The sequence below is a fragment of the Saccopteryx bilineata genome, chromosome 7, assembly GCF_036850765.1.
Source record: "Saccopteryx bilineata isolate mSacBil1 chromosome 7, mSacBil1_pri_phased_curated, whole genome shotgun sequence".
NCBI lineage: Eukaryota > Metazoa > Chordata > Mammalia > Chiroptera > Emballonuridae > Saccopteryx > Saccopteryx bilineata.
In genome coordinates this window covers 76,108,105-76,132,038 of record NC_089496.1, presented here as the reverse complement: position 1 = coordinate 76,132,038, position 23,934 = coordinate 76,108,105, and the positions used below count along the sequence as shown (strand labels likewise).

General features: G+C 47.6%; 1 protein-coding gene and 1 long non-coding RNA gene across 7 annotated transcripts in view; one reads left to right on the top strand and one right to left on the bottom strand.

The window, feature by feature from the left end:
- Positions 1 to 3,321: 3,321 nt before the first annotated feature.
- Positions 3,322 to 10,904, top strand: LOC136310104 (uncharacterized). Its single transcript, XR_010726501.1, has 3 exons — positions 3,322 to 3,454; positions 8,009 to 8,083; positions 10,768 to 10,904. It is a non-coding gene; the product is annotated as an uncharacterized lncRNA (long non-coding RNA).
- A 489-nt stretch (positions 10,905 to 11,393) lies between these two features.
- Positions 11,394 to 23,934, bottom strand: part of ZSCAN2 (zinc finger and SCAN domain containing 2) — a 47,461-nt gene continuing 34,920 nt past the window's right edge. For 4 of the 6 annotated variants that reach the window (XM_066238183.1, XM_066238185.1, XM_066238184.1 and 1 more), the window contains 2 exons: positions 19,381 to 20,553; positions 11,394 to 12,850 (listed from right to left, as the gene is read on the bottom strand). In XM_066238183.1, coding sequence (XP_066094280.1) covers positions 11,409 to 12,850; positions 19,381 to 20,553 — 2,615 coding nt within the window. In that variant the 3' untranslated portion in view covers positions 11,394 to 11,408. Of the gene's footprint in view, positions 12,851 to 18,919; positions 19,114 to 19,380; positions 20,554 to 23,934 lie in introns of those variants that run through there. The other 2 variants (XM_066238188.1, XM_066238187.1) reach the window with 2 other exon arrangements.

Genomic DNA, 23,934 nt, shown 5'->3' with positions numbered 1-23,934 from the left:
CTCTGCTGCATTTACAACACAATGCCATCGGCCATCTTGGTTTTATGCTAATCACAAGTACAGAGATCATTTACAAAATCCCTCTGTATGCCTAGCCCAAATTAACAAAATGTTCTTTAAGCTTCCTAAAATATTAATATTGGCCTGACCTGTGGTGGCACAGTGGGATAAAGCGTCAACCTGGAACACTGAGGTCGCCGGTTCAAAACCCTGGGCTTGCCTGGTCAAGGCACATATGGGAGTTGATGCTTCCTGCTCCTCCCCCTTCTCTCTCTCTCTGTCTCTCTCTCTCACTCCTCTCTCTCACAAAAAATCAATAAATAAAATATTTTTTAAAAATATTAATATTAATTCTGTAGCCTTTGGTATCTTACAGCAGCTCCTGCTGAAGGACAGCTGCTCTCCAAAAAGAAGTTTGTTTTTTCTTTTTCATTTTTCTGAAGCTGGAAACAGGGAGAGACAGTCAGACAGACTCCCGCATGCGCCCGACCGGGATCCACCCGGCACGCCCACCAGGGGCGGTGCTCTGCCCCCCAGGGGGCGATGCTCTGCCCATCCTGGGCGTCGCCATATTGCGACCAGAGCCACTCTAGCGCCTGAGGCAGAGGCCACAGAGCCATGCCCAGCGCCGGGGCCATCTCTGCTCCAATGGAGCCTTGGCTGCGGGAGGGGAAGAGAGAGACAGAGAGGAAAGCGCGGCGGAGGGGTGGAGAAGCAAATGGGCGCTTCTCCTGTGTGCCCTGGCCGGGAATCGAACCCGGGTCCTCCGCACGCTAGGCCGACGCTCTACCGCTGAGCCAACCGGCCAGGGCCCAAAAAGAAGTTTTATGTGCTCCTTTGATCCGAGTGGGTGCTCTGCCATTTTAAGCAGTTTTCATTTAATGACGGACAACACTCAGAGCAACCAATGCTGTACATTCTCTAAAGAGTCACTTAACTTTGGGAGGAAAGTTGCAGGCCCAGGAAATAAGCAAATTCCACTTTGATACAAACAACAAAAGTACTACATGTTCTCCTCACTGCTGGCAACCCAGCTGCTCTGGCTCTCACATTCCTCTATTTTAACTACTCAGAATTAGGTTCCCATATTCCTGTTGCATCCACCAAGTGCGAGAACAAACGTCGGAGACTTTCAGGGGTTTAGATCTTACTTTATTGGCCAAGTTTAACCTCACAGGGGCGAACTCTCAAGGCGTCCGGAGACACCGTACCCACAAGGGGCTGCAAACGAGAGTCGCACCTGGCGCTTACAACTAGGTCCTTATATATCATAAGTGAGCAAGCATTATACAGAAGCAGATGTGGCAGTTTGCTATTCGCTAGGAGGGTCGCGCGCATCATAGCAACAGGGGAAGGGTTTTGCTCAGTGGCGAATTTCAAACATAAACTTCTGATAAGGGTCTCTGACTCATAGAATGCAGGATGTTTGCCCAACTCTGTGCTGATGTCTTTGTTCTCGGCCTCACAGGGACCCTGTCAGCACTTCCCTGTTCCTCCTCTTCTAAGAGTTAGACTCTGGCAGCCACAGCACACCTCCCCGAACCTAACAATTCCCACCTGCAGCCCCCATCTTCCTGGTGTTTTCTGCAAGTCCTCCACTAGGGCCACCGCCTCCTCTCTACTTTCTAGGTGCTTTCGTCTCACCGAGATCTGGATCTCCTAGGGAAGGACAGTGAGGAACTGTTCCAGGACTAGCAACTCCAGGATCTGCTCTTTCATACACTTCTCTGGTCTCAGCCACTGATAACAAGGCTTCTGGAGCTGGATGCGAGCCTCCTGAAGTCCTGATGCTTCTTGACAGTGGAAATGCCAAAAGCGCTGGCAGGAGGTCTCCGGTTTGGGGTCACTCCCTTGAAGGGAAATTTCCTGTGCCCAGTGGGAATCTTCTTCCAGCTTCATTATTCAAAGCTCTTCTTGTATTTGAGTAGCCTGCATTTGTTGGTCCACAGCTACAGCCATTGTTCATCTCAGAGAAGAACCTTGCACCTGTGCTCTAAAGTTCAAACCTCTTCCTTTTACTTCATTGGGAAGCTACCTTCAGATATGAGTCACTAAGTAGAACTTGAAATTGTAGTCAGAGACATACATTACAAAGTGAACTCTAGTGAAAATCCTAAGTGTCAGCCCAGCAGGATTGAGGTGAAGGAAAGAGCCTTCCTGTTCTACCCTCCCCATATCTTGGTGCCAATAGAGTCTGGCCTTCTGTCACTGTCTGGAGGCAGCTCCAGAAGTTTCATATCAGTGTTTCAAGGGCCAGTGATCTGGTTGGAAAGGAAGGGAGCTTGAAGCTGTGTTTGCATAGGAATTTACTTTACTTAAGGCTGAGAAAATGCCAGTTATTCATACTGAAGAATGAGGGTGGGCTGTTGACAATAACAGGGACAAAAAGCCGCCCACCCTTCACAGCCACTGGTCTTCATTGTTGCAAAGTGAATTTTTCAGGGTAAGTACAGACCACGCCCAATGTAGCAGCACCTTGAAAAGCAGCACCCGGCTGGAGCCGGCTCTGCCCTTCTGAGATTCAAATGCTCCAACCGCTCAAAGGTCTCCCCTCTGGCTGGGTTCTCAGCTTTGGATGCCCCGTTCAGGATTTCTCAGTCTTGGTACCCCAACTCTCTCCCAAACAGAAAGGCCTGCCATGATTAAGGTTACAAAGCAAGGATAATAAAAACACAGACTCACAGGGTGTCAAAGTTGGAATGAAAATTAAGACACTCCAGCTCTGTCAAAGCTGAGACAGTCACGACTCAGAGACTCGCCCAAAGTCACATAGCTGGCTTATCGCAGGAAATGTACAGTGGCTCTGCCCTCTGACCGTGACCTGGGTGACAGTTCCGCAGAGCGTGACTGGAAGGCTACTCTGCTCTACGGGCGACCCTGGGGGACGAGGTCGCCTCGGAGGTCATAGGTGTGCGGTGCGCGGCGACAAGGATGGCGCCGCAAGCTCGCGGCCCAGCCACGCCCACCCGCCGAGGGCGACCCAAGCCCGAGGTGAGAGCACTTCCCGCACTCCGGAGCCCTGCGAGTGCGGGAGCTCTGGCCCCACGTCACCTTATTCACAGGCACGAAGCGTCCCCACCCTGCACTAGAACCCTAGCCCGGAAACAAGTTTGGGCCCTCCGACGCCCACTAAATACCATAAGCGGAAACGCGATCCCCAAGAGAATTCGGGCTTCACGGAACTTCATTTCCCAGAGGCCTCCGCTTGTGCTCATAGACTGACAACAGCGTTAACCAGTAAGGTGTGGCGATGGCTGGCGACTCTTCTGGACGAATCACTGGTGGCGGGTGGGACTTCCCCACAAGCTGAATTAGGGGATCTGGAGCCACAACTAGGAGTGAATCAACACGAGTTCCGGACGGGGTGGGAGTTGGTCTGTGTCCGCCCTACGCGGTCCGGGGGCTCTGAGAAAGAGGGTCCTTTCCAAAGCATTTTCCTTACAGCTGAAAGCAGGTATTTATCCCTTTAGCCCCTATTTACTCGTGTTACACAGGTGAAAAAAAAAAACCCAGTTGGCTTGGGCCCGAGGCCTTTCAGTGCGGAGCTGAAACTTCAGTTATTTTGCCTCAGAAGAAAGTACCTTTCTGTCATGGTTGTCCACTGTGGTAATGTTCACCGCTTCAGTCCTCGGCTTGGTGCAACACACACATTTCCTCATTTCCTGAGGCATCCTGGGAGATTCAAGGTGGATACCAAGTCACTCAACCATCTTCAGTTGTAGAGCGTCATTTTGAGAGAAACGGAGGGACCGACAGGAAGGGAGAGTGATGAGAAGCATCAATTCTTGTGCACCTTAGTTGTTCATTGATTGCTTTCTCATATGTGCATTGACGGGGGCGGCGAGGGGAGCTCCAGCCAAGCCAATGACCCCTTGTTCAAGCCAGTGACCATGGGGTCATGTCTATGATCCCACGCTCAAGCCAGCAGCCCGGCGAGCAAGCCCGTGATCTCTGGCTTGGAACCTGGGTCCTCTGCATCCCAGTCCAACGCTCCATCCACTGCACCACCGCCTGGTCAGGCTAGAGGATGCATTTTCTAAGACGCTGTCATGAACAACGCAAATAACTCCAGTGCAGGGTGGTAAGTGCCAAATGGAGGTGTGTTCAAAATATGACTGAAAAGAGGCTCTGGCGCAGGGGTAGTCAACCTTTTTATACCTACCGCCCACTTCTGTATCTCTGTTAGTAGTAACTGTAAGGTATTTTTCCCCGCCGAGATGGAAGGAAGAGGCCAGAGCCACGAAGTGTGGAATAACAAAAGGCTTTATTGAGTACAGAGCATCCCGCCCGGCGAGGTTCCCTGGCCGCGAAGAAAGATGGAGGAGATGGAGGCCAGAGAAGTCGCAAGGATTAAACCGCGTGGGAGATATTTAAAGGGTCCCTCTAGGGAAGTCGGGCTAATATGACGTAGCGAAATCTAACTAGCTGGCAGACGGTCGCTTTTTTCCAAAGGGCTCCTGCAAAACTTCTTTTGGCGTGCTTGGTTGTGGACGGTCCTAGCCAAAGTTCGCGGGTCTGGGTTCCCCACGTGACCATCCCCTATTATCCACCGACCTTACAGGAACATTTTCTAACCACCCATCGGTTCCACAGTAATGGTGATTTATAAAGTAGGGAAGTAACTTTACTTTATAAAATTTATAAAGCAGTTACAGCAAGTTAAAGCATATAATAATAATTACTTCTGACCTGTGGTGGCGCAGTGGATAAAGCATCGACCTAGAAATGCTGAGGTCGCCAGTTCGAAACCCTGGGCTTGCCTGGTCAAGGCACATATGGGAGTTGATGCTTCCAGCTCCTCCCCCCTTCTCTCTCTCTGTCTCTCTCCTCTCTCTCCCTCTCTATCTCCTCTCTAAAAATGAATAAAAAATAAAAAAATTAAAAATATATAATAATTACCAAGTACTTTATGTCGGATTTTCACTAAGTTTGGCATAATAAGTCTTTATAAATCAACTTACTATAGTTAAATCTATCTTTTTATTTATACTTTGGCTGCTCCACTACCACCCACTATGAAAGCTGGAACGCCCATTAGTGGACGGTAGGGACCAGGTTGTGCTCTGACTGGGATCCACCCAGCAACCCCCATCAGGGGCTGATGCTATGCCCATCTGGGGCCATGCCTGAAACAGCTACTTTTTAGCGCCTAAGGTGGAGGGTCCATGGAACCATCCTAATTGTCCAGGGCTGATGCACTCAAACCAGTCGAGCCATGGCTTCGGGAGGAGAAGCATGAGAGAGAGAGAGAGAGAGAGAGAGAGAGAGAGAGAAAGGAGAAGTGGAGGGGTGGAGAGGCAGACAGTCACTTCTCCTGTGTGCTCTGACTGGGAATTGAACCCAGGACATCCACATGCCAGGCTGATGCTCTATGCTCTATCACTGAGCTATCTGGCCAGGGCTGTGTAACTCCAAATTAACCTGTGTGTAGAAGGGGCATGTTCAGCATGGAAACCTGGGAGAGTTAACAAGGAAATCTTGGGTACTGAGCAGATGACACTGGGGAGCAGGGAAGAGAAACAAGACTATGAAGGGCAGTATTCATCTACTGAGGGGGTTCATGGCTGGTGTCTATTTGTCCCTCACTTGACCTCTTTCTTTCATTACATATTGGCTCAAACCACTATCTAATCACAAAGCCACCATTTCAGTCACTCAGGACCAGGAGCAAGGGGTGCTCTGCAGGAGGTTTAGTACAGGAGATCCCCCACTGTCAATTAATAATAATCAGAGTCTGTTGGAAATTGTTAATGGAAGCCTATCAACCCAGTCTCTCCAACAGAAAGGCTAGGACTAGAACTTGGCTGTGGTAAATCTGCCAAGATGTGCCACCCCCTGAGGCCTCCTGACAGGCACCCTTCCCCTAAGACAGTGGTTCTCAACCTTTCTAATGCCGTGACCCCGCAATACAGTTCCTCATGTTGCAGTGACCCCAAACCAAAAAATAATTTTGGTGGCTACTTCATAACTGTAGTTTTGCTACAGTTATGATTCGGAATGTAAATACCTGATATGCATTATGTATTTTCCGATGGCTTTAGGCGACCCCTGTGCTTTGGTTGTTCAACCCCCGCTGGGGTCGCGACCCACAGGTTGAGAACCGCTGCCCTAAGACATCAACAGATTAAATAGAGAGATGCTGTGGCCGCCAGGCCTGTGAGCCAGGAGGGGCCAAGGGAAGTGTTTCCTTGGAGCCAGAGCCTTCTTCTGGTGGCAGTCCTGTAGTTGCCTTTGACTGTGAACTGATGGAAGATTCTCAGTTGGTACAGTGGGAAGGGGGACCAGGGGGAGGGAGCCAGGGCAGGTAGGCCCTGGAGCCATAGCCTCTGCTGATGGCTGAGGCCCAAGCCAGTTTGCACTACTACTGATTCCATGGAAGGCCAAAGGGAATTAACCACCAGCCCCACTCTCCCCCAGACTCTGAAATCTTGTCTCTTGTCTCAAAGTCTGACCAACTATAGCAGGAGTCCCCAAACTATGGCCGTGGGCTGCATGCGGCCCCGCCGCACTTCCGGAAGGGGCACCTCTTTCATTGGTGGTCAGTGAGAAGAGCACAGGATGTGGATCCTGTCTGTGCTCCTGGAGTACTGTATGTGGCAGCGCCGCAGAATGCGGCAAAGCATGGCGTCGCTCACGTACAGTACTACTTCCAGTGTCGCGGGATGCATGCATCACGGCTCCGGAAGAGCGTAATACCACTTTTTACGGCTAGCAGTGACAAATATGGAATCGGACATTGACCATCTCATTAGCCAAAAGCAGGCCCATAGTTCCCATTGAAATACTGGTCAGTTTGTTGATTTAAATTTACTTGTTCTTTAATTTAAATATTGTATTTGTTCCCGTTCTGTTTTTTTTTACTTTAAAATATGTGCAGTGTGCATAGGGATTTGTTCATAGTTTTTTTTTTAATTTTTTTTATTTTTGTATTTATTGCCATTTTATTGTTTATATTTTTGTCCTTTCTTCTTCTTTATTCATTTTTTTTAGAGAGGAGAGAGAGACAGAGAGAGAAGGGGGGGAGGAGCTGGAAGCATCAACTCCCATATGTGCCTTGACCAGGCAAGCCCAGGGTTTCAAACCAGCGACCTCAGCATTTCTAGGTCGACACTTTATCCACTGCGCCACCACAGGTCAGGCCTTAGTTTTTTTTATAGTCTGGCCATCCAACGGTCTGAAGGACAGTGAACTGGCCCCCTGTGTAAAAAGTTTGGGGACCCCTGGTCTATAGTTTTATTTCCACATCCTCTGTGGCCCTGGGCTCTTTTATCAAGCAAAGAGGGTGGAAAAAAAGGAAAAACTAACATTCTGCCCAGAGATTTGAATTAGTTCCAGGCAGCAAGGAGGTTAAAATTAAGCTGACCAATTGTCCTCCTTTAGGGAGGACAGTCCTTCTTTTGTATGTTCCATCCTCCCTTGAAAAGTGTCCTCCTACATGTCCACCTTTTTGATATTGAAAGACTAATCTGTAAATGTCCGTATTCAATCAATGCAGAGTCGATCCATTGGATGTGATGTGATGTATTTGTATCTAAATGAGTACTTTTTTCTTACAACTATTATTAAAAATTAATAGGCATATAAGCATAATTACAATATAAAATATTACGTTTTTATTATGCATTTATATTATAGTGTATTATTGTTGCAATGAATAAAATGTTTCTTATATTTACGATATTGTTTTCTTCAATATATTTTTGTCCTTCTTTTCATTGTAAAAATGTTGGTCACCTTATTAAAATGGCCCTGCATTTGAAAAACTCCAGGGCCATCTGGCAGATGGTGGGTGCAGCAAACCCAGCATACTAGGCTGCCACCGCACTTCCTGGTTATGAGGTCAGACACCCATTGGTGGATAAAAGGCTGAAAGAGCAGCCATCAGTCACACAAGGAATGACCAATTACAGTTGTGGATCATCTTGATATTTAGCTAGGGAAGAGACTCAAAAACATAGCCAATATATTGTTTTTATTTTAACTTTTTTTTCTTCAATTTGTTCCATAGGTATTACTCCTGGCTTTGATAATGCAATGAAGTTAACTGACTTCAGGACTAGAGTAGTTAAACAATAGGAGCTAGGTAAGTCATTTTTTTTTTTTTAAGGTGAGAGGAGAGGAGATAGTGAGGCAGATTCCTACATGCACCCCCACTGGGACCCACACAGCAAACCCATCTCAGGCCGATGCTCGAATATGGAGCTATTTTTTAGTGTCTGACGCTGATGCACTCAACTGAGCTATCCTCAGTGCCTAGGGCCATGCTTGAACCAATTGAGCTGGGTGCAAGAGGGAAAGGGGGTATGAACAGGGAGTGGGAGAGATAAAGAAGCAGATGGTCACTTCTCCTGTGTGCCCTGACTGGGAATTCAACCCAGGACGTCCATATGCTGGGCTGACACTCTACCCACTAAGCCACTGACCAGGGCCAGTAAATCACTTACTAAGCTCTCCTGAGACCTCAGTTCCTAAGCTGGGAAGTGGGGATATAGATCTGTCATAGGGTTGTTGTCAAGATTGAGACATGCATGTAGAGAGAGCTTAGTGCAGAGCCTGTACAGAGTAACTGCTCCATAAATTGCATTACTGTATAAACTACTATGGCTTTTTGTAAACTATAAATGTTCCTAAAAAGAAGTAAAATTCCATGAGAAACAAAACAGGAGGTCTCATTCTGACTTGCCTCTAATGGTAAAGTCTCTGATGAGAATGAGACTGTCTGGTTAGTGGTACAAGTGTGTCTAGTACCATGTCAGTCCAGCTCCCAAACTTCCATCCACCACATCACTGGTTTCTCACTAGATTTCGATGATCTGTGACATTTCTAAAATATGTTATATCATTAGAATATTGGTTACTTTTTATAAATATCTTCAGCTTTGCCTGACCAGACGGTGGCACAGTGGATAGTGTCAACCTGGGATGCTGAGGAGCCAGGTTCAAAACCACAGTCATCAGCTTAAGTACAGGCTCATCCAGCTGAATGCAGGCTTACCAGCTTGAACGTGCGCTCATAGACAGGACTCCATGTTTGCTGCATTGAAGCCCAAGGTCGCTGGCTTGAACCTAAGGTTGCTGGCTTGAGCAAGGGGTCACTGGCTTAGCTGTAGCCCCCCCAGTCAACGAATGTATGAGAAAGCAATCAATGAATAACTAAAGTATCGCAAAAAGTTGAGGCTTCTTGTCTGTTTTTAAAAATAAAAAAAAAGCCTGACCAGATGGTAGTGCAGTGGATAGAGCGTCGGACTAGGATGCTGAAGACCCAGGTTCGAGACTCTGAGGTCACCAGCTTGAGCACGGGCTTATCTGGTTTGAGAAAAAGCTCACCAGCCTGGACCCAAGGTCGCTGGCTCGAGCAAGGGGTTACTCGGTCTGCTGAAGGCCCACAGCCAAGGCACATATGAGAAAGCAATCAATGAACAACTAAGGTTTTGCAATGCGCAACGAAAAACTAATAATTGATGCTTCTCATCTCCCCATTCCCGTCTGTCCCTGTCTATCCCTCTCTCTAACTCTCTCTCTGTCTCTGTAAAACAACAACAACAACAACAACAACAAAAACAACCCTTCAGCTTTGTCTCCATTCACCAATAGCAACTTAGGTGAGAGGGCACTAAAGTTCCATTGTGGCGTGGTGGGGAAGTAAAGTGTGGGTTTGCTGATGATAGTAAAGTTCAAATTTTCTGACACACATTAAAAGACAGAGTCAGGAAAAGAATGGGACTCTACTTTATTAGACAGCACTGAGCATCCATCCTGTAAGAACCAAGGCCCATTCCGAGTGCAGGCCCCACGCATCGGAGGAGGTGGTTTCACATTTCCCAGGAACGCTTGTCCACTCTCTCCTCATAAAAAACTCCTTTATCTGCTACCATCTCCATCTTTACTGTTTCAAGGCTCAAAGACCCAAGAATAAAGCCTTGGTAGCACCCTAGAATCAAAGGCGACCTCTGTAGGACAGACAATGCCTGATTCAAGCCCAGATCTCTCCCGGGGACAGATGATATCTCCTCAAAACCAATAGTTCCTGACCCTGGCCTGTTGGCTCAGTGGTAGAGCGTCGGCCTGGCGTGCAGAGGTCCCAGGTTCAATTCCCGGCCAGGGCACACAGGAGAAGCGCCCATTTGCTTCTCTTCCCCTCCCACAGCCGAGGCTCCATTGGAGCAAAGATGGCCCGGGCGCTGGGGATGGCTCCTTGGCCTCTGCCCCAGGCACTGGAGTGGCTCTGGACGCGACAGCGATGCCCCGGAGGGGCAGAGCATCGCCCCCTGGTGGGCAGAGCGTCGCCCCCTGGTGGGCGTGCCGAGTGGATCCCGGTCGGGCGCATGCGGGAGTCTGTCTGACTATCTCTCCCCGTTTCAAGCTTCAGAAAAATACCAAAAAAATAAAAAATAAAAAACAAAACAAAACCAACAGTTCCTTAAAAATAACCTTCTTTGTATACAAAAGCTACTGGACAGAATTCTAGCTCTGCATTTATAAAATAAAAAACATAAGATGAGGAACTGATAAGTGCATAAAGTAAAGATTATGGAGCTTTGTGTAAAGACGTCAATAAGCCCACCCTGCAAAGTGCAGGACTGTTTCACCCCCGATGGGAGAGAAACTGCCACCCCCCAGGGCCAGACTGCTAGGGATCTCCGCCTTCACACTCGAAAAATGAAGCTCCTCAAAAATCCCTGTATCACCCCTGGCAGCTGACTTACCCCAGGACAACAGCAGTAACAGAGCAAATGTGTAAATCTCGTTTTACACCTTCCCTGGCAGGCCCTGTTCAACTCTTATCAATGGAAAGGCTGCTGGCACACTGGTTCTAGGACTCACTGTGTTTCAGCGTTCCTGCCCCTCTCTAGAAAAGAGAAAAGGACTTCACATTCATGTGGTGACTCAGAATTGGAGCAGCCTTTCCACCTTGACCCTGAAATCAAAGGCCAGGACTGAGTCAGGAAAAGATGGCGCTGACATGGGCAAGGGGCCTAGAATCTAGTAGCACGGATTGAAGGCACCTCAGCCCAACCAAGTGGCAGCACAACCAGGCCGCACCAACAGATTCCCGGTATTTCCCCGAGGATTCAGCGGGATGTGGACCACGTCACCTTCCGTTCCACATACAGAAACACTCCCCTGTTCTACCAGAGAAGAAATGGCAGCACAGGGATCAGGAGAGAGAGCCAATCAAGCCATGAAACAAAACAGAGGAAGACCCAACTTCCCAACCTTCCAGTTCTACACTGGTTTGGCTCCGACCACAAGACGATGGGATCCAAGGAATGCAGATGCAGGGTGAGATTCTGGCACAGATCCCGAGATCACTCAGGAAGAATGGCTCTTCTACTGAGACATCCCTGCTCGGGGCTGGGTGACAGTTCCCTCTCCCGGGTCAGCCCCTCACTTCTCCTCTTGTCACGTCAATAAAGTTTCTCTTTCATGTGAGTTCTCTGATGTGTAATGAAATTGGAGCTGTTGCTGAAGCCTTTGCCACACTCAGGGCATTTGTAGGGCTTCTCCCCTGTGTGGATTCGCTGGTGTATAATGAGAACTGAATTCCAGCTAAAGCCTTTGCCACATTCGGGGCACCTGTATGGCTTGTCCCCCAAGTGCGCTCTCTGGTGCATGACCAGGAAGGAGCCCCGGCTGAAGCTCTTGCCACACATGAGGCATTCATATGGCTTCTCACCTGTGTGGGTCCGCTGGTGCACCACCAGCTGGGAGCGCTGGCTGAAGCACTTCCCACAGTCGCCGCATTTGTAGGGTTTCTCACCCGTGTGGATCCTCTGGTGCTTGATGAGGTTGGAGCTCCAGCTAAAACTCTCCCCGCAGGTCAGGCACTCATAGGGTTTTTCACCCGTGTGCATTCCCTGGTGTGCGATCAGGCTAGAGCTCTGGCTGAAGCTCTTCCCACACTCCCCGCATTTGTAGGGCTTCTCCACCAGGTGGGTTCTGCGGTGCGTGGCTAGATTGGAGCTGCGGCTGAAGTTTTTCCCACACTCACTGCACTGATAGGGCTTCTCTCCTGTGTGAGTTCTCCGGTGGCTAATGAGGGCTGAGCTCTGACTGAACCTCTGCCCACAGTCAAGACATTTGTACAGTTTTTCTCCTGTGTGAATCCTCTGGTGTCTGATCAGGTTGGAACTGTAGCTAAAGCTTTCACCACATTCTTTGCATTCGTAGGGCTTTTCTCCAGTGTGGATTCCCTGATGTGAATTAAGGCTGGACCGGTTGCCAAAGCACTTGCCACACTCAGGGCATGAATATGGTTTCTCTCCTGTGTGAGTTCGCTGGTGAGTGACGAGATTGGGGTTCCTGCTGAAACTCTTGCCACACTCAGCACACTGAAAGGGTTTCTCACCCGTGTGAATCATCTGGTGGGTTATGAGGTTTGCGCTCCGGCTAAAGCTTTTCCCACAATCCCTGCATTTGAAAGGTTTCTCCCCAGTGTGAGTCGTTTGGTGTCTACTAAAGTTTGAACCATCACTAAAGCTTTTTCCACATTCATCACACTTGTAGTATTTCTCTCCCGTGTGGGTTCGCTCATGCGTGATTAGGTGGGATTTCCGGCTGAAGGCTTTCCCACACTGGGGACATTCATAGGGCTTCTCACTCAGGTTAGTGCTCTGAAGGCCAATGAGCTGTCTAACTTTCCTGCTCTGTGATGACACTTTCCTACAGTCTTCACTTGGGGCATTTCCCTGGGGCCTCCTGGAGCCACAGTCTCTCTCAAACTCACTTTCCCAGTCAGACTGCTGAACACCTTCCCCTTCAGGCATTTCTGAGAAGATCTCATGTGACTCCACATCCTCAAATATGTCTTGACTAGAGTTCTCCCCAATCGCACTCTGGACTTCAAAATCTGAAATAATGAAGAAAAACATACAATTTATACTCAATTCCTTATAATGATGAAAAAAGGACACCAAAGGAGAAATTTTAAGAATTCACTGGTAAAGAGGCTAACGAATCCTTAAAACTTTTAAAAACCAGGTTTATTTCCTTTTAACTGGTTCTCGAGTTAGCAGGCCCCAAACTTCCTGGTAATCAATTATCCAGAATTCCTAAGTCGTGCGTGTGTGTGTGTGTGTGTGTGTGTGTGTCACAGATAGAGACAGAAAGAGGGACAGATAGGGACAGACAGGCAGGAAGGGGGAGAGATGAGAAGCATCAGTTCTTCATTGCAGCTCCTTAATTGTTCATTGATTGCTTTCTCATATGTGCCTTGAAGGGCAGTGAGGCTACAGCAGAGCAAGTGATCCCTTGCTCAAGTCAGTGATCATGGGGCAAGCCAACCATCTCGGGATTTCAAGCCTGAGTCCCCTGCATCCTAGGACAATGCTCTATCCACTGCGACACCAACTAGCCAGGATAGAATTCCTTAGTCTTAAAGCTGTGGGTTCTGTGTCTACCTGTTTCTTCACCGGGAAATGAGGGCAGGTAGGAGTTTGAAGATCCTTTTTTTTAAGTGAGAGGATGGATGATAGTGAGACAGACCCCCTCATACTTCCCAACTGCGATCCACCCGGCAACCCCTGTCTGGAGCTGATACTTGGATCAACCGAGCTACTTTTAGCACCTGAGGCTGACACATTTGGACCAAACAAGCTATCCTCAGTATCTGGGGCCAATGCTTGAACCAACTGAGCCACTGGCTACAGGACAGGAAAAGCGAGAAAAGGGGAAGATGGAGGGACAGAGGAGCAGATGGTCACTTCTCTTGTGTGTCCTGACTGGGAATCAAACCCGGATGTCCATACACTGGACTGATGTTCTATCCATTGAGCAAACCGGCCAGGGCCTGAAGATCCTAGTCAAGGGAAAGTAACAGTTTACACGACCCTCAGTGTGCACCATGGTGCCTGATGCTTAGTAGCAGGTGCTTGCTCAATTAAACTTGATGAATGAGTTTTTTACTAATATCATAGAGATTTCCCTAAAGCCAAGTCTCCTTTCAAATGGAGCTTATATAATAATCTCATGCATTAACCTATGTGTTGTGTTTATAATCTTAGTTAGCATGGAAGTCAGACACAGAAAACATGAAGGGACACCTGCAACAAAGACTCTTGTGATCTTCCATTGACAGGAAGCTAGTAAGTGGGCAGTTATAAATGCCCTCAACTTTTTCTGCAGAAAGTGACTATAGATAGACCTTCCATCACTAATAAAAATACCTACCTTCCAGAACCTTATCAAACCCTCTCCTACCCAATAATTATCAAACATTTCAGTGAAAGACATCACTCACTAGGGAGGCTTTCTGGAAGAATATGCATCTCTTCCTTAGACTAGAGGCTCTAATAAATCTACCCCAGAATTAAGCCGAGCAGCAGAGCTGTGATCCTGGACCTCACTGCTCTGACCCCAGTTCAGGGAGTTCACTGAACTCTGTGTTGGTTTAACGGCTCTGGCCAATAGTGGCAGACACTCTAAGGAGTGTCATTAGTACTTAGTGGCTGTCAGGAACATTCATGCTGCCAGGAAGTTGCTGATGACATTGTTTATACCAATGTCCTCTTGATGAGCCCAAGGAGGAATCCTTCCTCTGACTGAAATACCAAAAAGCAGCTCTTCTGAGCCACCAATTTGTATCTGTCTCACCCCAACTGTGGCTTCCTCGTAGCGTTGCCTGTTTGGAAGCTTGGAGCCCAAAACTCAGAGCAGACACTGGATGTTCTTACAGCATACAATTTGTGTTCTTTCTTTTTTTCCTGTCCCATTATTTTCTTTTTCACTATAATTTCCTTGTGCACTATTTCTGTAAGGTGTCTTCAGTTCTTAGTTTAAAAAATTCTGTAGTGTATGCAGAAATCAATCAATGATTAATTGATAAATGTGATAGCCTATTTCTAAAACCTAACATTAGATCCTCTTACAAAGTAAATCTATCCATAGCAGGGAAGACAAGTAGAAAAATGACACAAAGTCCTAGTGACATATTCATTATTAAAGCTAATAAACTATTTATTTACAGTAATGATCGATTCAGTGATTAATTTCTATGACAGTGTAAATTTCCATTTATGCTTGATAAAATTTGATGTGCATCTTGCATCATGCTTTAGTCAATATAAGATTATACTTAGGCCCTGGCCGGTTAGCTCAGTGGTAGAGCGTCAGCCTGGCGTGCAGAAGTCCCGGGTTCGATTCCCGGCTAGGGCACACAGGAGAGGCACCCATCTGCTTCTCCACCCCTCCCCCTCTCCTTCCTCTCTGTCTCTCTCTTCCCCTCCCACAGCCAAGGCTCTATTGGAGCAAAGATGGCCCCGGGCGCTGGGGATGGCTCCTTGGCCTCTGCTCCAGGCGCTAGAGTGGCTCTGGTCGCAACAGAGTGATGCCCCGGAGGGGCAGAGCATCGCCCCCTGGTGGGCAGAGCGTTGCCCCCTGGTGGGCATGCTGGGTGGATCCCGGTCGGGCGCATGCGGGAGTCTGTCTGTCTCTCCCCGTTTCCAGTTTCAGAAAAAAAAAAAAAAAAAAGATTATATTTAAACTTGCAAATAGGCACATAATTACATTTCGTGCTCACACTAACATATGCTGCTGGTAATCTGTGAGCTCATATAATTGCCCTCCTTCCCCCATATCTCCAGGGGACGGACACAGGCATGAGGGGCCCAGTGCAAGTCTCCACTTGGCTAGGACCAGTAGGCTGAAACCCTGACTTATTTTCTACAAGCTCGTAAAACCAAAGACATTTTTAATGACTTTAGTAACTATTTTCTTTTTAGTAGAGACAATACCTATTAAAGTTTCACTGCTTTAAAAGCAGAAACCCTGGTATGTTCTGGGATGAGCTCAAACAACAGAGAAAACAAACAAAAACTCAAACTTAACTTCAGTGAGAGTAGGAAGTCAATTTGCAGACACTAATTCGTGGAAGGGCTTCCCAAAACAGCAGAGACTGGGCAGAAGCCCATGAGGGCGGGGAAGAGGGAAAACAAGCATGGGAAGTAGTGTGTGGAGAGGGGCGGCACTCAAGGGAAGGATATCTCAAAAAGCACTGACAGCCTGACCAAGCGGTGGTGCAGTGGACAGAGCGTTGGACTGGGATATGGAGGACCCAGGTTCGAGTCCCTAGGTCGCCAGCGTGAGCACGAGCTCATCTAGTTTGAGCAAGGCTCACCAGCTTGAGCCTAAGGTTGCTGGCTCGAGCAAGGGGTCACTCGGTCTGCTGTAGCACCCTGGTCAAAGCACATATGAGAAATCAATCAATGAACAGCTAAGGAAGCGCAACGAAGAATTGATGTTTCTCATCTCTCTCCCTTCCTGTCTGTCTCTCTCTGTGTCTCCTCCACCTAAAAAAAAGCTCTGGCAGATGATCACTTCCTGCAGGTCGGTACTACCTTCAAGTGTGCCAGTGCTGCTGGGGACCGGGGAAGCAGGGCTAGCCTCTCTGTTTCAGAGAAGTAACAGAAGCGAGGCTACAACCAGAATCACTCAGATAAGCCATTCAGAGCAACTCTGACCCTCAGGCACTAATCATGGGAATACTTATGGAGAAAAGAGACCACGGTCCATCTATAACAAAAGTTAAATGAAGCAACCACCTCTGTGAAGAGACACTAGCCTGACCGGTGGTAGAAGTTACATTGCCCTGGCTGAGCACCTCAGTGAATACAGCATCATTCAGCCACGCTGAAGTCGTGGGTTTGATCCCCAGTCAGGACAAATGAAAAGCAACCAGTGAGTGCACAACCAAATGGAACCACCAAGTAGAACAAATTGATGCTTCTCTCTCTTCCTTCCATGCCCCTCCTTCCCCGCCCCCCTCTCAAACCAATGGGGGAAAAAAACTAACTTAAAATAATCATCTTACAAAAGGGAAGTATGAAAACCTATTCCATTTACCATGTCAGAATATTGGACTCCACCTGCCTCTTGCATTTTCTTTCTCCACAAAGAGAACTCAGTTGGCAAAAATGGATTAAGTTCCTTTTGTAATCCAGGCCCTCAGCTGGTTGCTAGAGCCAAGAGTCTGGGACCTCAGTATGGGTGTAAAAATAAAACATAGAAGAGAAAGGGGGCAGAATCATGTCAGAGAGAGATGTGTGACAGGTCACAGGCACTGAAGTGGGAGAAGGTAGGGGTGTGAGAGGCAGAAGCAGGTCAGGCCTGCCACAGAAGTGCAGGGAAGCCTGACCTATGGTGATTCAGTGGATGGAGTGCGGACCTGGAATGCTGAGGTTACCAGTTCCAAACCCTGGGCTTGCCTGGTCAAGGAACGTACGAGAAGCAACTTCAGGTTGAAGCTTCCTACTCCTCCTTCACTGCTTTTCTCTCTCTCTCTCTCTCTAAAATAAATAAATAAAATCTTTTAAAAATAAATAGAGTAAGTGTAGGGAAGAAAAAAGGTCCAGGGTACGCCTCATGGAGATGATGGGTCAGACTTCCTGTTCACCACCTGCCCCTAGTACCCAGCATAGAGATGAAATTAATGATGGGAACTTCACAGCCAAGGTAGTTTGGCTTAACAATCCTGGCCTAGGTTAGAAATTAGACCTTTCTGTCTAATTTCGCTGATTCAGGATAACGATGATTCAGGAGGCCATCTGGCTCCTTAACCAGAGCTGCCGCTCCAAGTCTTGGTAGACAGACTGCATACAGAGTTGGCAAAGGACACTGGAAAGGTACGTGCACTGGTCCGATCTAGGCTCAGCCAAAGGCGTGCTCTTTGGAGCAACTGATTTTTACTCCCTGAAGGTCATGGACCATGTTTGGCCTGGTGCAGGGAGTGGCGTGGTGGGGAAGTGAAGTGTGGGTTTGCTGATGATAGTGAAGTTCAGGTTTTCTGACACACATTAAAAGACAGAGTCAGGAAAAGAATGGGACTCTACTTTATTAGACAGCACTGAGCATCCATCCTGTAAGAACCAAGGCCCATTCCGAGTGCAGGCCCCACGCATTGGAGGAGGTGGTTTCACATTTCCCAGAAACGCTTGTCCACTCTCTCCTCGTAACAACCCCTTTACCTGCTACCATCTCCATCTTTACTGTTTCAAGGCTCAAAGACCCAAGAATAAAGCCTTGGTAGCACCCTAGAATCAAAGGCGACCTCTGTAGGACAGACAATGCCTGATTCAAGCCCAGATCTCTCCCGGGGACAGATGATATCTCCTCAAAACCAACAGTTCCTTAAAAATAACCTTCTTTGTATACAAAAGCTACTGGACAGAATTCTAGCTCTGCATGTATAAAATAAAAAACATAAGATGAGGAACTGATAAGTGCATAAAGTAAAGATTATGGAGCTTTGTGTAAAGACGTCAATAAGCCCACCCTGCAAAGTGCAGGACTGTTTCACCCCCGATGGGAGAGAAACTGCCACCCCCCAGGGCTAGACTGCTAGGGATCTCTGCCTTCACACTCGAAAAATGAAGCTCCTCAAAAATCCGTGTATCACCCCTGGCAGCTGACTTACCCTAGGACAACAGCAGTAACAGAGCAAACGTGTAAATCTCGTTTTACACCTTCCCTGGCAGGCCCTGTTCAACTCTTATCAATGGAAAGGCTGCTGGCACACTGGTTCTAGGACACACTGTGTTTCAGCGTTCCTGCCCCTCTCTAGAAAAGAGAAAAGGACTTCACATTCATGTGGTGACTCAGAATTGGAGCAGCCTTTCCACCTTGACCTGAAATCGAAGGCCAGGACTGAGCCAGGAAAAGATGGCGCTGACATGGGCAAGGGGCCTAGAATCTAGTAGCACGGGTTGAAGGCACCTCAGCCCAACCAAGTGGCAGCACAACCAGGCCGCACCAACAGATTCCCGGTATTTCCCCGAGGATTCAGCGGGATGTGGACCACGTCACCTTCCGTTCCACATACAGAAACACTCCCCTGTTCTACCAGAGAAGAAATGGCAGCACAGGGATCAGGAGAGAGAGCCAATCGAGCCATGAAACAAAACAGAGAAAGACCCAACTTCCCAACCTTCCAGTTCTACACTGGTTTGGCTCCGACCACAAGACGACGGGATCCAAGGAATGCAGATGCAGGGTGAGATTCTGGCACAGATCCCGAGATCACTCAGGAAGAATGGCTCTTCTAGTGAGACATCCCTGCTCGGGGGCAGGGTGACAGGTCCCTCTCCCGGGTCAGCCCCTCACTTCTCCTCTTGTCACGTCAATAAAGTTTCTCTTTCATGTGAGTTCTCTGATGTGTAATGAAATTGGAGCTGTTGCTGAAGCCTTTGCCACACTCAGGGCATTTGTAGGGCTTCTCCCCTGTGTGGATTCGCTGGTGTATAATGAGAACTGAATTCCAGCTAAAGCCTTTGCCACATTCGGGGCACCTGTATGGCTTGTCCCCCAAGTGCGCTCTCTGGTGCATGACCAGGATGGAGCCCCGGCTGAAGCTCTTGCCACACATGAGGCATTCATATGGCTTCTCACCTGTGTGGGTCCGCTGGTGCACCACCAGCTGGGAGCGCTGGCTGAAGCACTTCCCACAGTCGCCGCATTTGTAGGGTTTCTCACCCGTGTGGATCCTCTGGTGCTTGATGAGGTTGGAGCTCCAGCTAAAACTCTCCCCGCAGGTCAGGCACTCATAGGGTTTTTCACCCGTGTGCATTCCCTGGTGTGCGATCAGGCTAGAGCTCTGGCTGAAGCTCTTCCCACACTCCCCGCATTTGTAGGGCTTCTCCACCAGGTGGGTTCTGCGGTGCGTGGCTAGATTGGAGCTGCGGCTGAAGTTTTTCCCACACTCACTGCACTGATAGGGCTTCTCTCCTGTGTGAGTTCTCCGGTGGCTGATGAGGGCTGAGCTCTGACTGAACCTCTGCCCACAGTCAGGACATTTGTACGGTTTCTCCCCTGTGTGGATCCTCTGGTGTCTGATCAGGTTGGAATTGTAGCTAAAGCTTTCACCACATTCTTTGCATTCGTAGGGCTTTTCTCCAGTGTGGATTCCCTGATGTGAATTAAGGCTGGACCGGTTGCCAAAGCACTTGCCACACTCAGGGCATGAATATGGTTTCTCTCCTGTGTGAGTTCGCTGGTGAGCGATGAGATTGGGGTTCCTGCTGAAACTCTTGCCACACTCAGCACATTGAAAGGGTTTCTCACCCGTGTGGATCCTTTGATGGGTTATGAGGTTTGCACTCCGGCTAAAGCTTTTCCCACAATCTCTGCATTTGAAAGGTTTCTCCCCAGTGTGAGTCGTTTGGTGTCTACTAAAGTTTGAACCATCACTAAAGCTTTTTCCACATTCATCACACTTGTAGTATTTCTCTCCCGTGTGGGTTCGCTCATGCGTGATTAGGTGGGATTTCCGGCTGAAGGCTTTCCCACACTGGGGACATTCATAGGACTTCTCACCCAGGTAAGTGCCCTGAAGGCCAATGAGCTGTCTAACTTTCCTGCTCTGTGATGACACTTTCCTACAGTCTTCACTTGGGGCATTTCCCTGGGGCCTCCTGGAGCCACAGTCTCTCTCAAACTCACTTTCCCAGTCAGACTGCTGAACACCTTCCCCTTCAGGCATTTCTGAGAAGATCTCATGTGACTCCACATCCTCAAATATGTCTTGACAAGAGTTCTCCCCAATTGCACTCTGGATTTCAAAATCTGAAATAATGAAGAAAAACATACAATTTATACTCAATTCCCCTAATGGTAAGAAAAGGACACAAAAGGATAAATTTTAAAAATTCACTGGTAAAGAGACTAAAGAATCCTTAAAACTTTTAAAAGCAGGTTTATTTCCTTCTAACTGGTTCTCTAGGTAGCAGGCCTCAAACTTCCTAGTAATCATCCAGAATTCCTAAGTCTTTGTGTGTGCGTGTGCGTGTGCGTGCGCGCGCGCATGCGCTGTGTGTGTGTATGCGAGAGAAGAGAAATAGAGAGAGACAGAGAGGGACAGATAGGGACAGCCAGGATGGAAGGGGGAGAGATGAGAAGCATCAGTTCTTCATTGCAGCTTCTTAGTTTTTCATTGATTGCTTTCTCATGTGCCTTGATGTTCGGTGCAGCTACAGCAGAGTGAGTGATCCCATGCTCAAGCCAGAGACCCCACACTGAAGGTGGTAAGCCTATGTTCAAGCCAGCGACCTCGAGGTTTCCAGCCTGTGTCCCCTGCATCCCAGACCAATGCACTATCCACTGCACCACCACCTGGCCAGGCCAGAATTCCTTAGTCTTAAAGCTTTGGGTTCTGTCTCTACTTGTTTCTTCACTGGGAAACGAGGGCAGGTAGGAGTTTGAAGATTCTTGTTTTTAAGTGAGAGGAGAGGAGATAGTGAGATAGACTTCTGCTTACTCCCGAAATGCGATCCACCCAGCAACCCCTGTCTGGCGCCCATACTTGGATCCACCAAGCTACTTTTAGTACCTGAGGCTGACACACTCAGACCAAACAAGCTATCCTCAGTGCCTGGGGCCAATGCTTGAACCAACTGAGCCACTGGCTACAGGAGGGGAAGAGAGAGAGAAGGGTGAGATGGAGGGGCAGAGGAACAGATGGTCACTTCTCTTGTGTGTCCTGACTGGGAATTGAACCTGGATGTCCATACACTGGACTGATGTTCTATCCATTGAGCCAACAGAAAACATGAAGGGACACCTGCAACAAGGACTCTTGTGATCTTCCATTGACAGGAAGCTAGTAAGTGGGCAGTTATAAATGCCCTCAACTTTTTCTGCAGAAAGTGACTATAGATAGACCTTCCATCACTAATAAAAATACCTACCTTCCAGAACCTTATCAAACCCTCTCCTACCCAATAATTATCAAACATTTCAGTGAAAGACATCACTCACTAGGGAGGCTTTCTGGAAGAATATGCATCTCTTCCTTAGACTAGAGGCTCTAATAAATCTACCCCAGAATTAAGCCGAGCAGCAGAGAGCTGTGATCCTGGACCTCACTGCTCTGACCCCAGTTCAGTGAGTTCACTGAACTCTGTGTTGGTTTAACGGCTCTGGCCAATAGTGACAAACAGTCTAAGGAGTGTCATTAGTACTAGTGGCTGTCAGGAACATTCATGCTGCCAGGAAGTTGCTGACGACATTGTTTATACCAATGTCCTCTTGATGAGCCCAAGGAGGAATCCTTCCTCTGACTGAAATACCAAAAGGCAGCTCTTCTGCGCCACCAATTTGTGTCTGTCTCACCCCAACTGTGGCTTCCTCGTAGCGTTGCCTGTTTGGAAGCTTGGAGCCCAAAACTCAGAGCAGACACTGGATGTTCTTACAGCATGCAATTTGTGTTCTTTCTTTTTTTCCTGTCCCATTATTTTCTTTTCCACTATAATTTCCTTGTGCTCTATTTCTGTAAGGTGTCTTCAGTTCTTAAACGTCCTTTTCTTAATATACTTTTTGTTTTCTTTAGATTTTATTTATTCATTTTTATTAGAGAGAGAGGGGAGAGAGAGAGAGGGATATAGAGAGAGAACAGGGGGAGGAGCAGGAAGCATCAACTCCCATATGTGCCTTGACCAGGCAAGCCCAGGGTTTTGAACCGGCGACCTCAGCATTCCAGGTTGACGCTTTATCCACTGTGCCACCACAGGTCAGTCTTCAGTTCTTAGTTTAAAAAATTTTGTAGTGTATGCAGAAATCAATCAATGATTAATTGATAAATGTGATAGCCTATTTCTAAAACCTAACATTAGATCCTCTTACAAAGTAAATCTATCCATAGCAGGGAAGACAATTAGAAAAATAATGACACAAAGTCCTAGTGACATATTCATTATTAAAGCTAATAAACTATTTATTTACAGTAATGATCAATTCAGTGATTAATTTCTATGACAGTGTAAATTTCCATTTATGCATGATAAAATTTGATGTGCATCTTGCATCATGTCTTTAGTCAATATAAGATTATATTTAAACTTGCAAATAGGCACATAATTACATTTCGTGCTCACACTAACATATGCTGCTGGTAATTTGTGAGCGTATATAATTGCCCTCCTTCCCCCATATCTCCAGGGGACGGACATAGGCATGAGGGGCCCAGTGCAGGTTTCCACTTAGCTAGGGCCAGTAGGCTGAGACTCTGACTTATTTTCTACAACAGGGTTCGAGAACCTATGGCTCTTGAGCCAGATGTGGCTGTTTTGATGGCTGCACCTGGCTCGCAGCCAAATCTTTAATAAAAAAATAATAACATTAAAAATATAAAACATTCTCATGTATTACATTCCATTCATTTCCTATTGCTCATGTTGGTGGTTGCGGGTGGCTGGAGCCAATCACAGCTGTCCTCCGGGACAACACCAAATTTTTATTGGATAATGCGTAATGTACACGGGTCGTTGTATGGCTCTTACGGAGTTATATTTTAAAATATGTGGCGTTCATGGCTCTCTCAGCCAAAAAGGTTCCCGACCCCTGTTGTACAAGCTAGTAAAATCAAAAACATTTTTAATGACTTTAGTAACTGTTTTCTTCTTAGTAAAGACAATAGCTATTAAAGGTTTCATTGCTTTAAAATCAGAAACCCTGGTATGTTCTGGGATGAGCTCAGAAACCACAGAGAAAACAAACAAAAACTCAAATTTTATTTCAGTGAGAGTAGGAAGAGAGTCAATTTGCCAACACTAATTCATGGAAGGGCTTCCCAAAACAGCAGAGACTGGGCAGAAGCCCACGAGGGCAGGGAAGGAGGAGACAAGCATGGGAAGTAGTGTGTGGAGAGGGCGGCACTCAAGGGAAGGAGATCTCAACAAGCCCTGGCAGATGATCTCTTTCTGCAGGTCGGTACTACCTTCAAGTATGCCAGTGCTGCTGGGGACCAGGGAAGCAGGGCTGGCCTCTCTGGTTCAGAGAAGCAAAGGAAGTAAGGCTACAACCAGAATCACCCAGATAAGCCATTCAGAGCACTTCTGACCCTCAGGCACTAATCATGGGAATACTTATGGAGAAAAGAGACCACTGTCCATCTATAACAAAAGTTAAATGAAGCAACCACCTCTATGAAGAGACACTAGCCTGACCAGT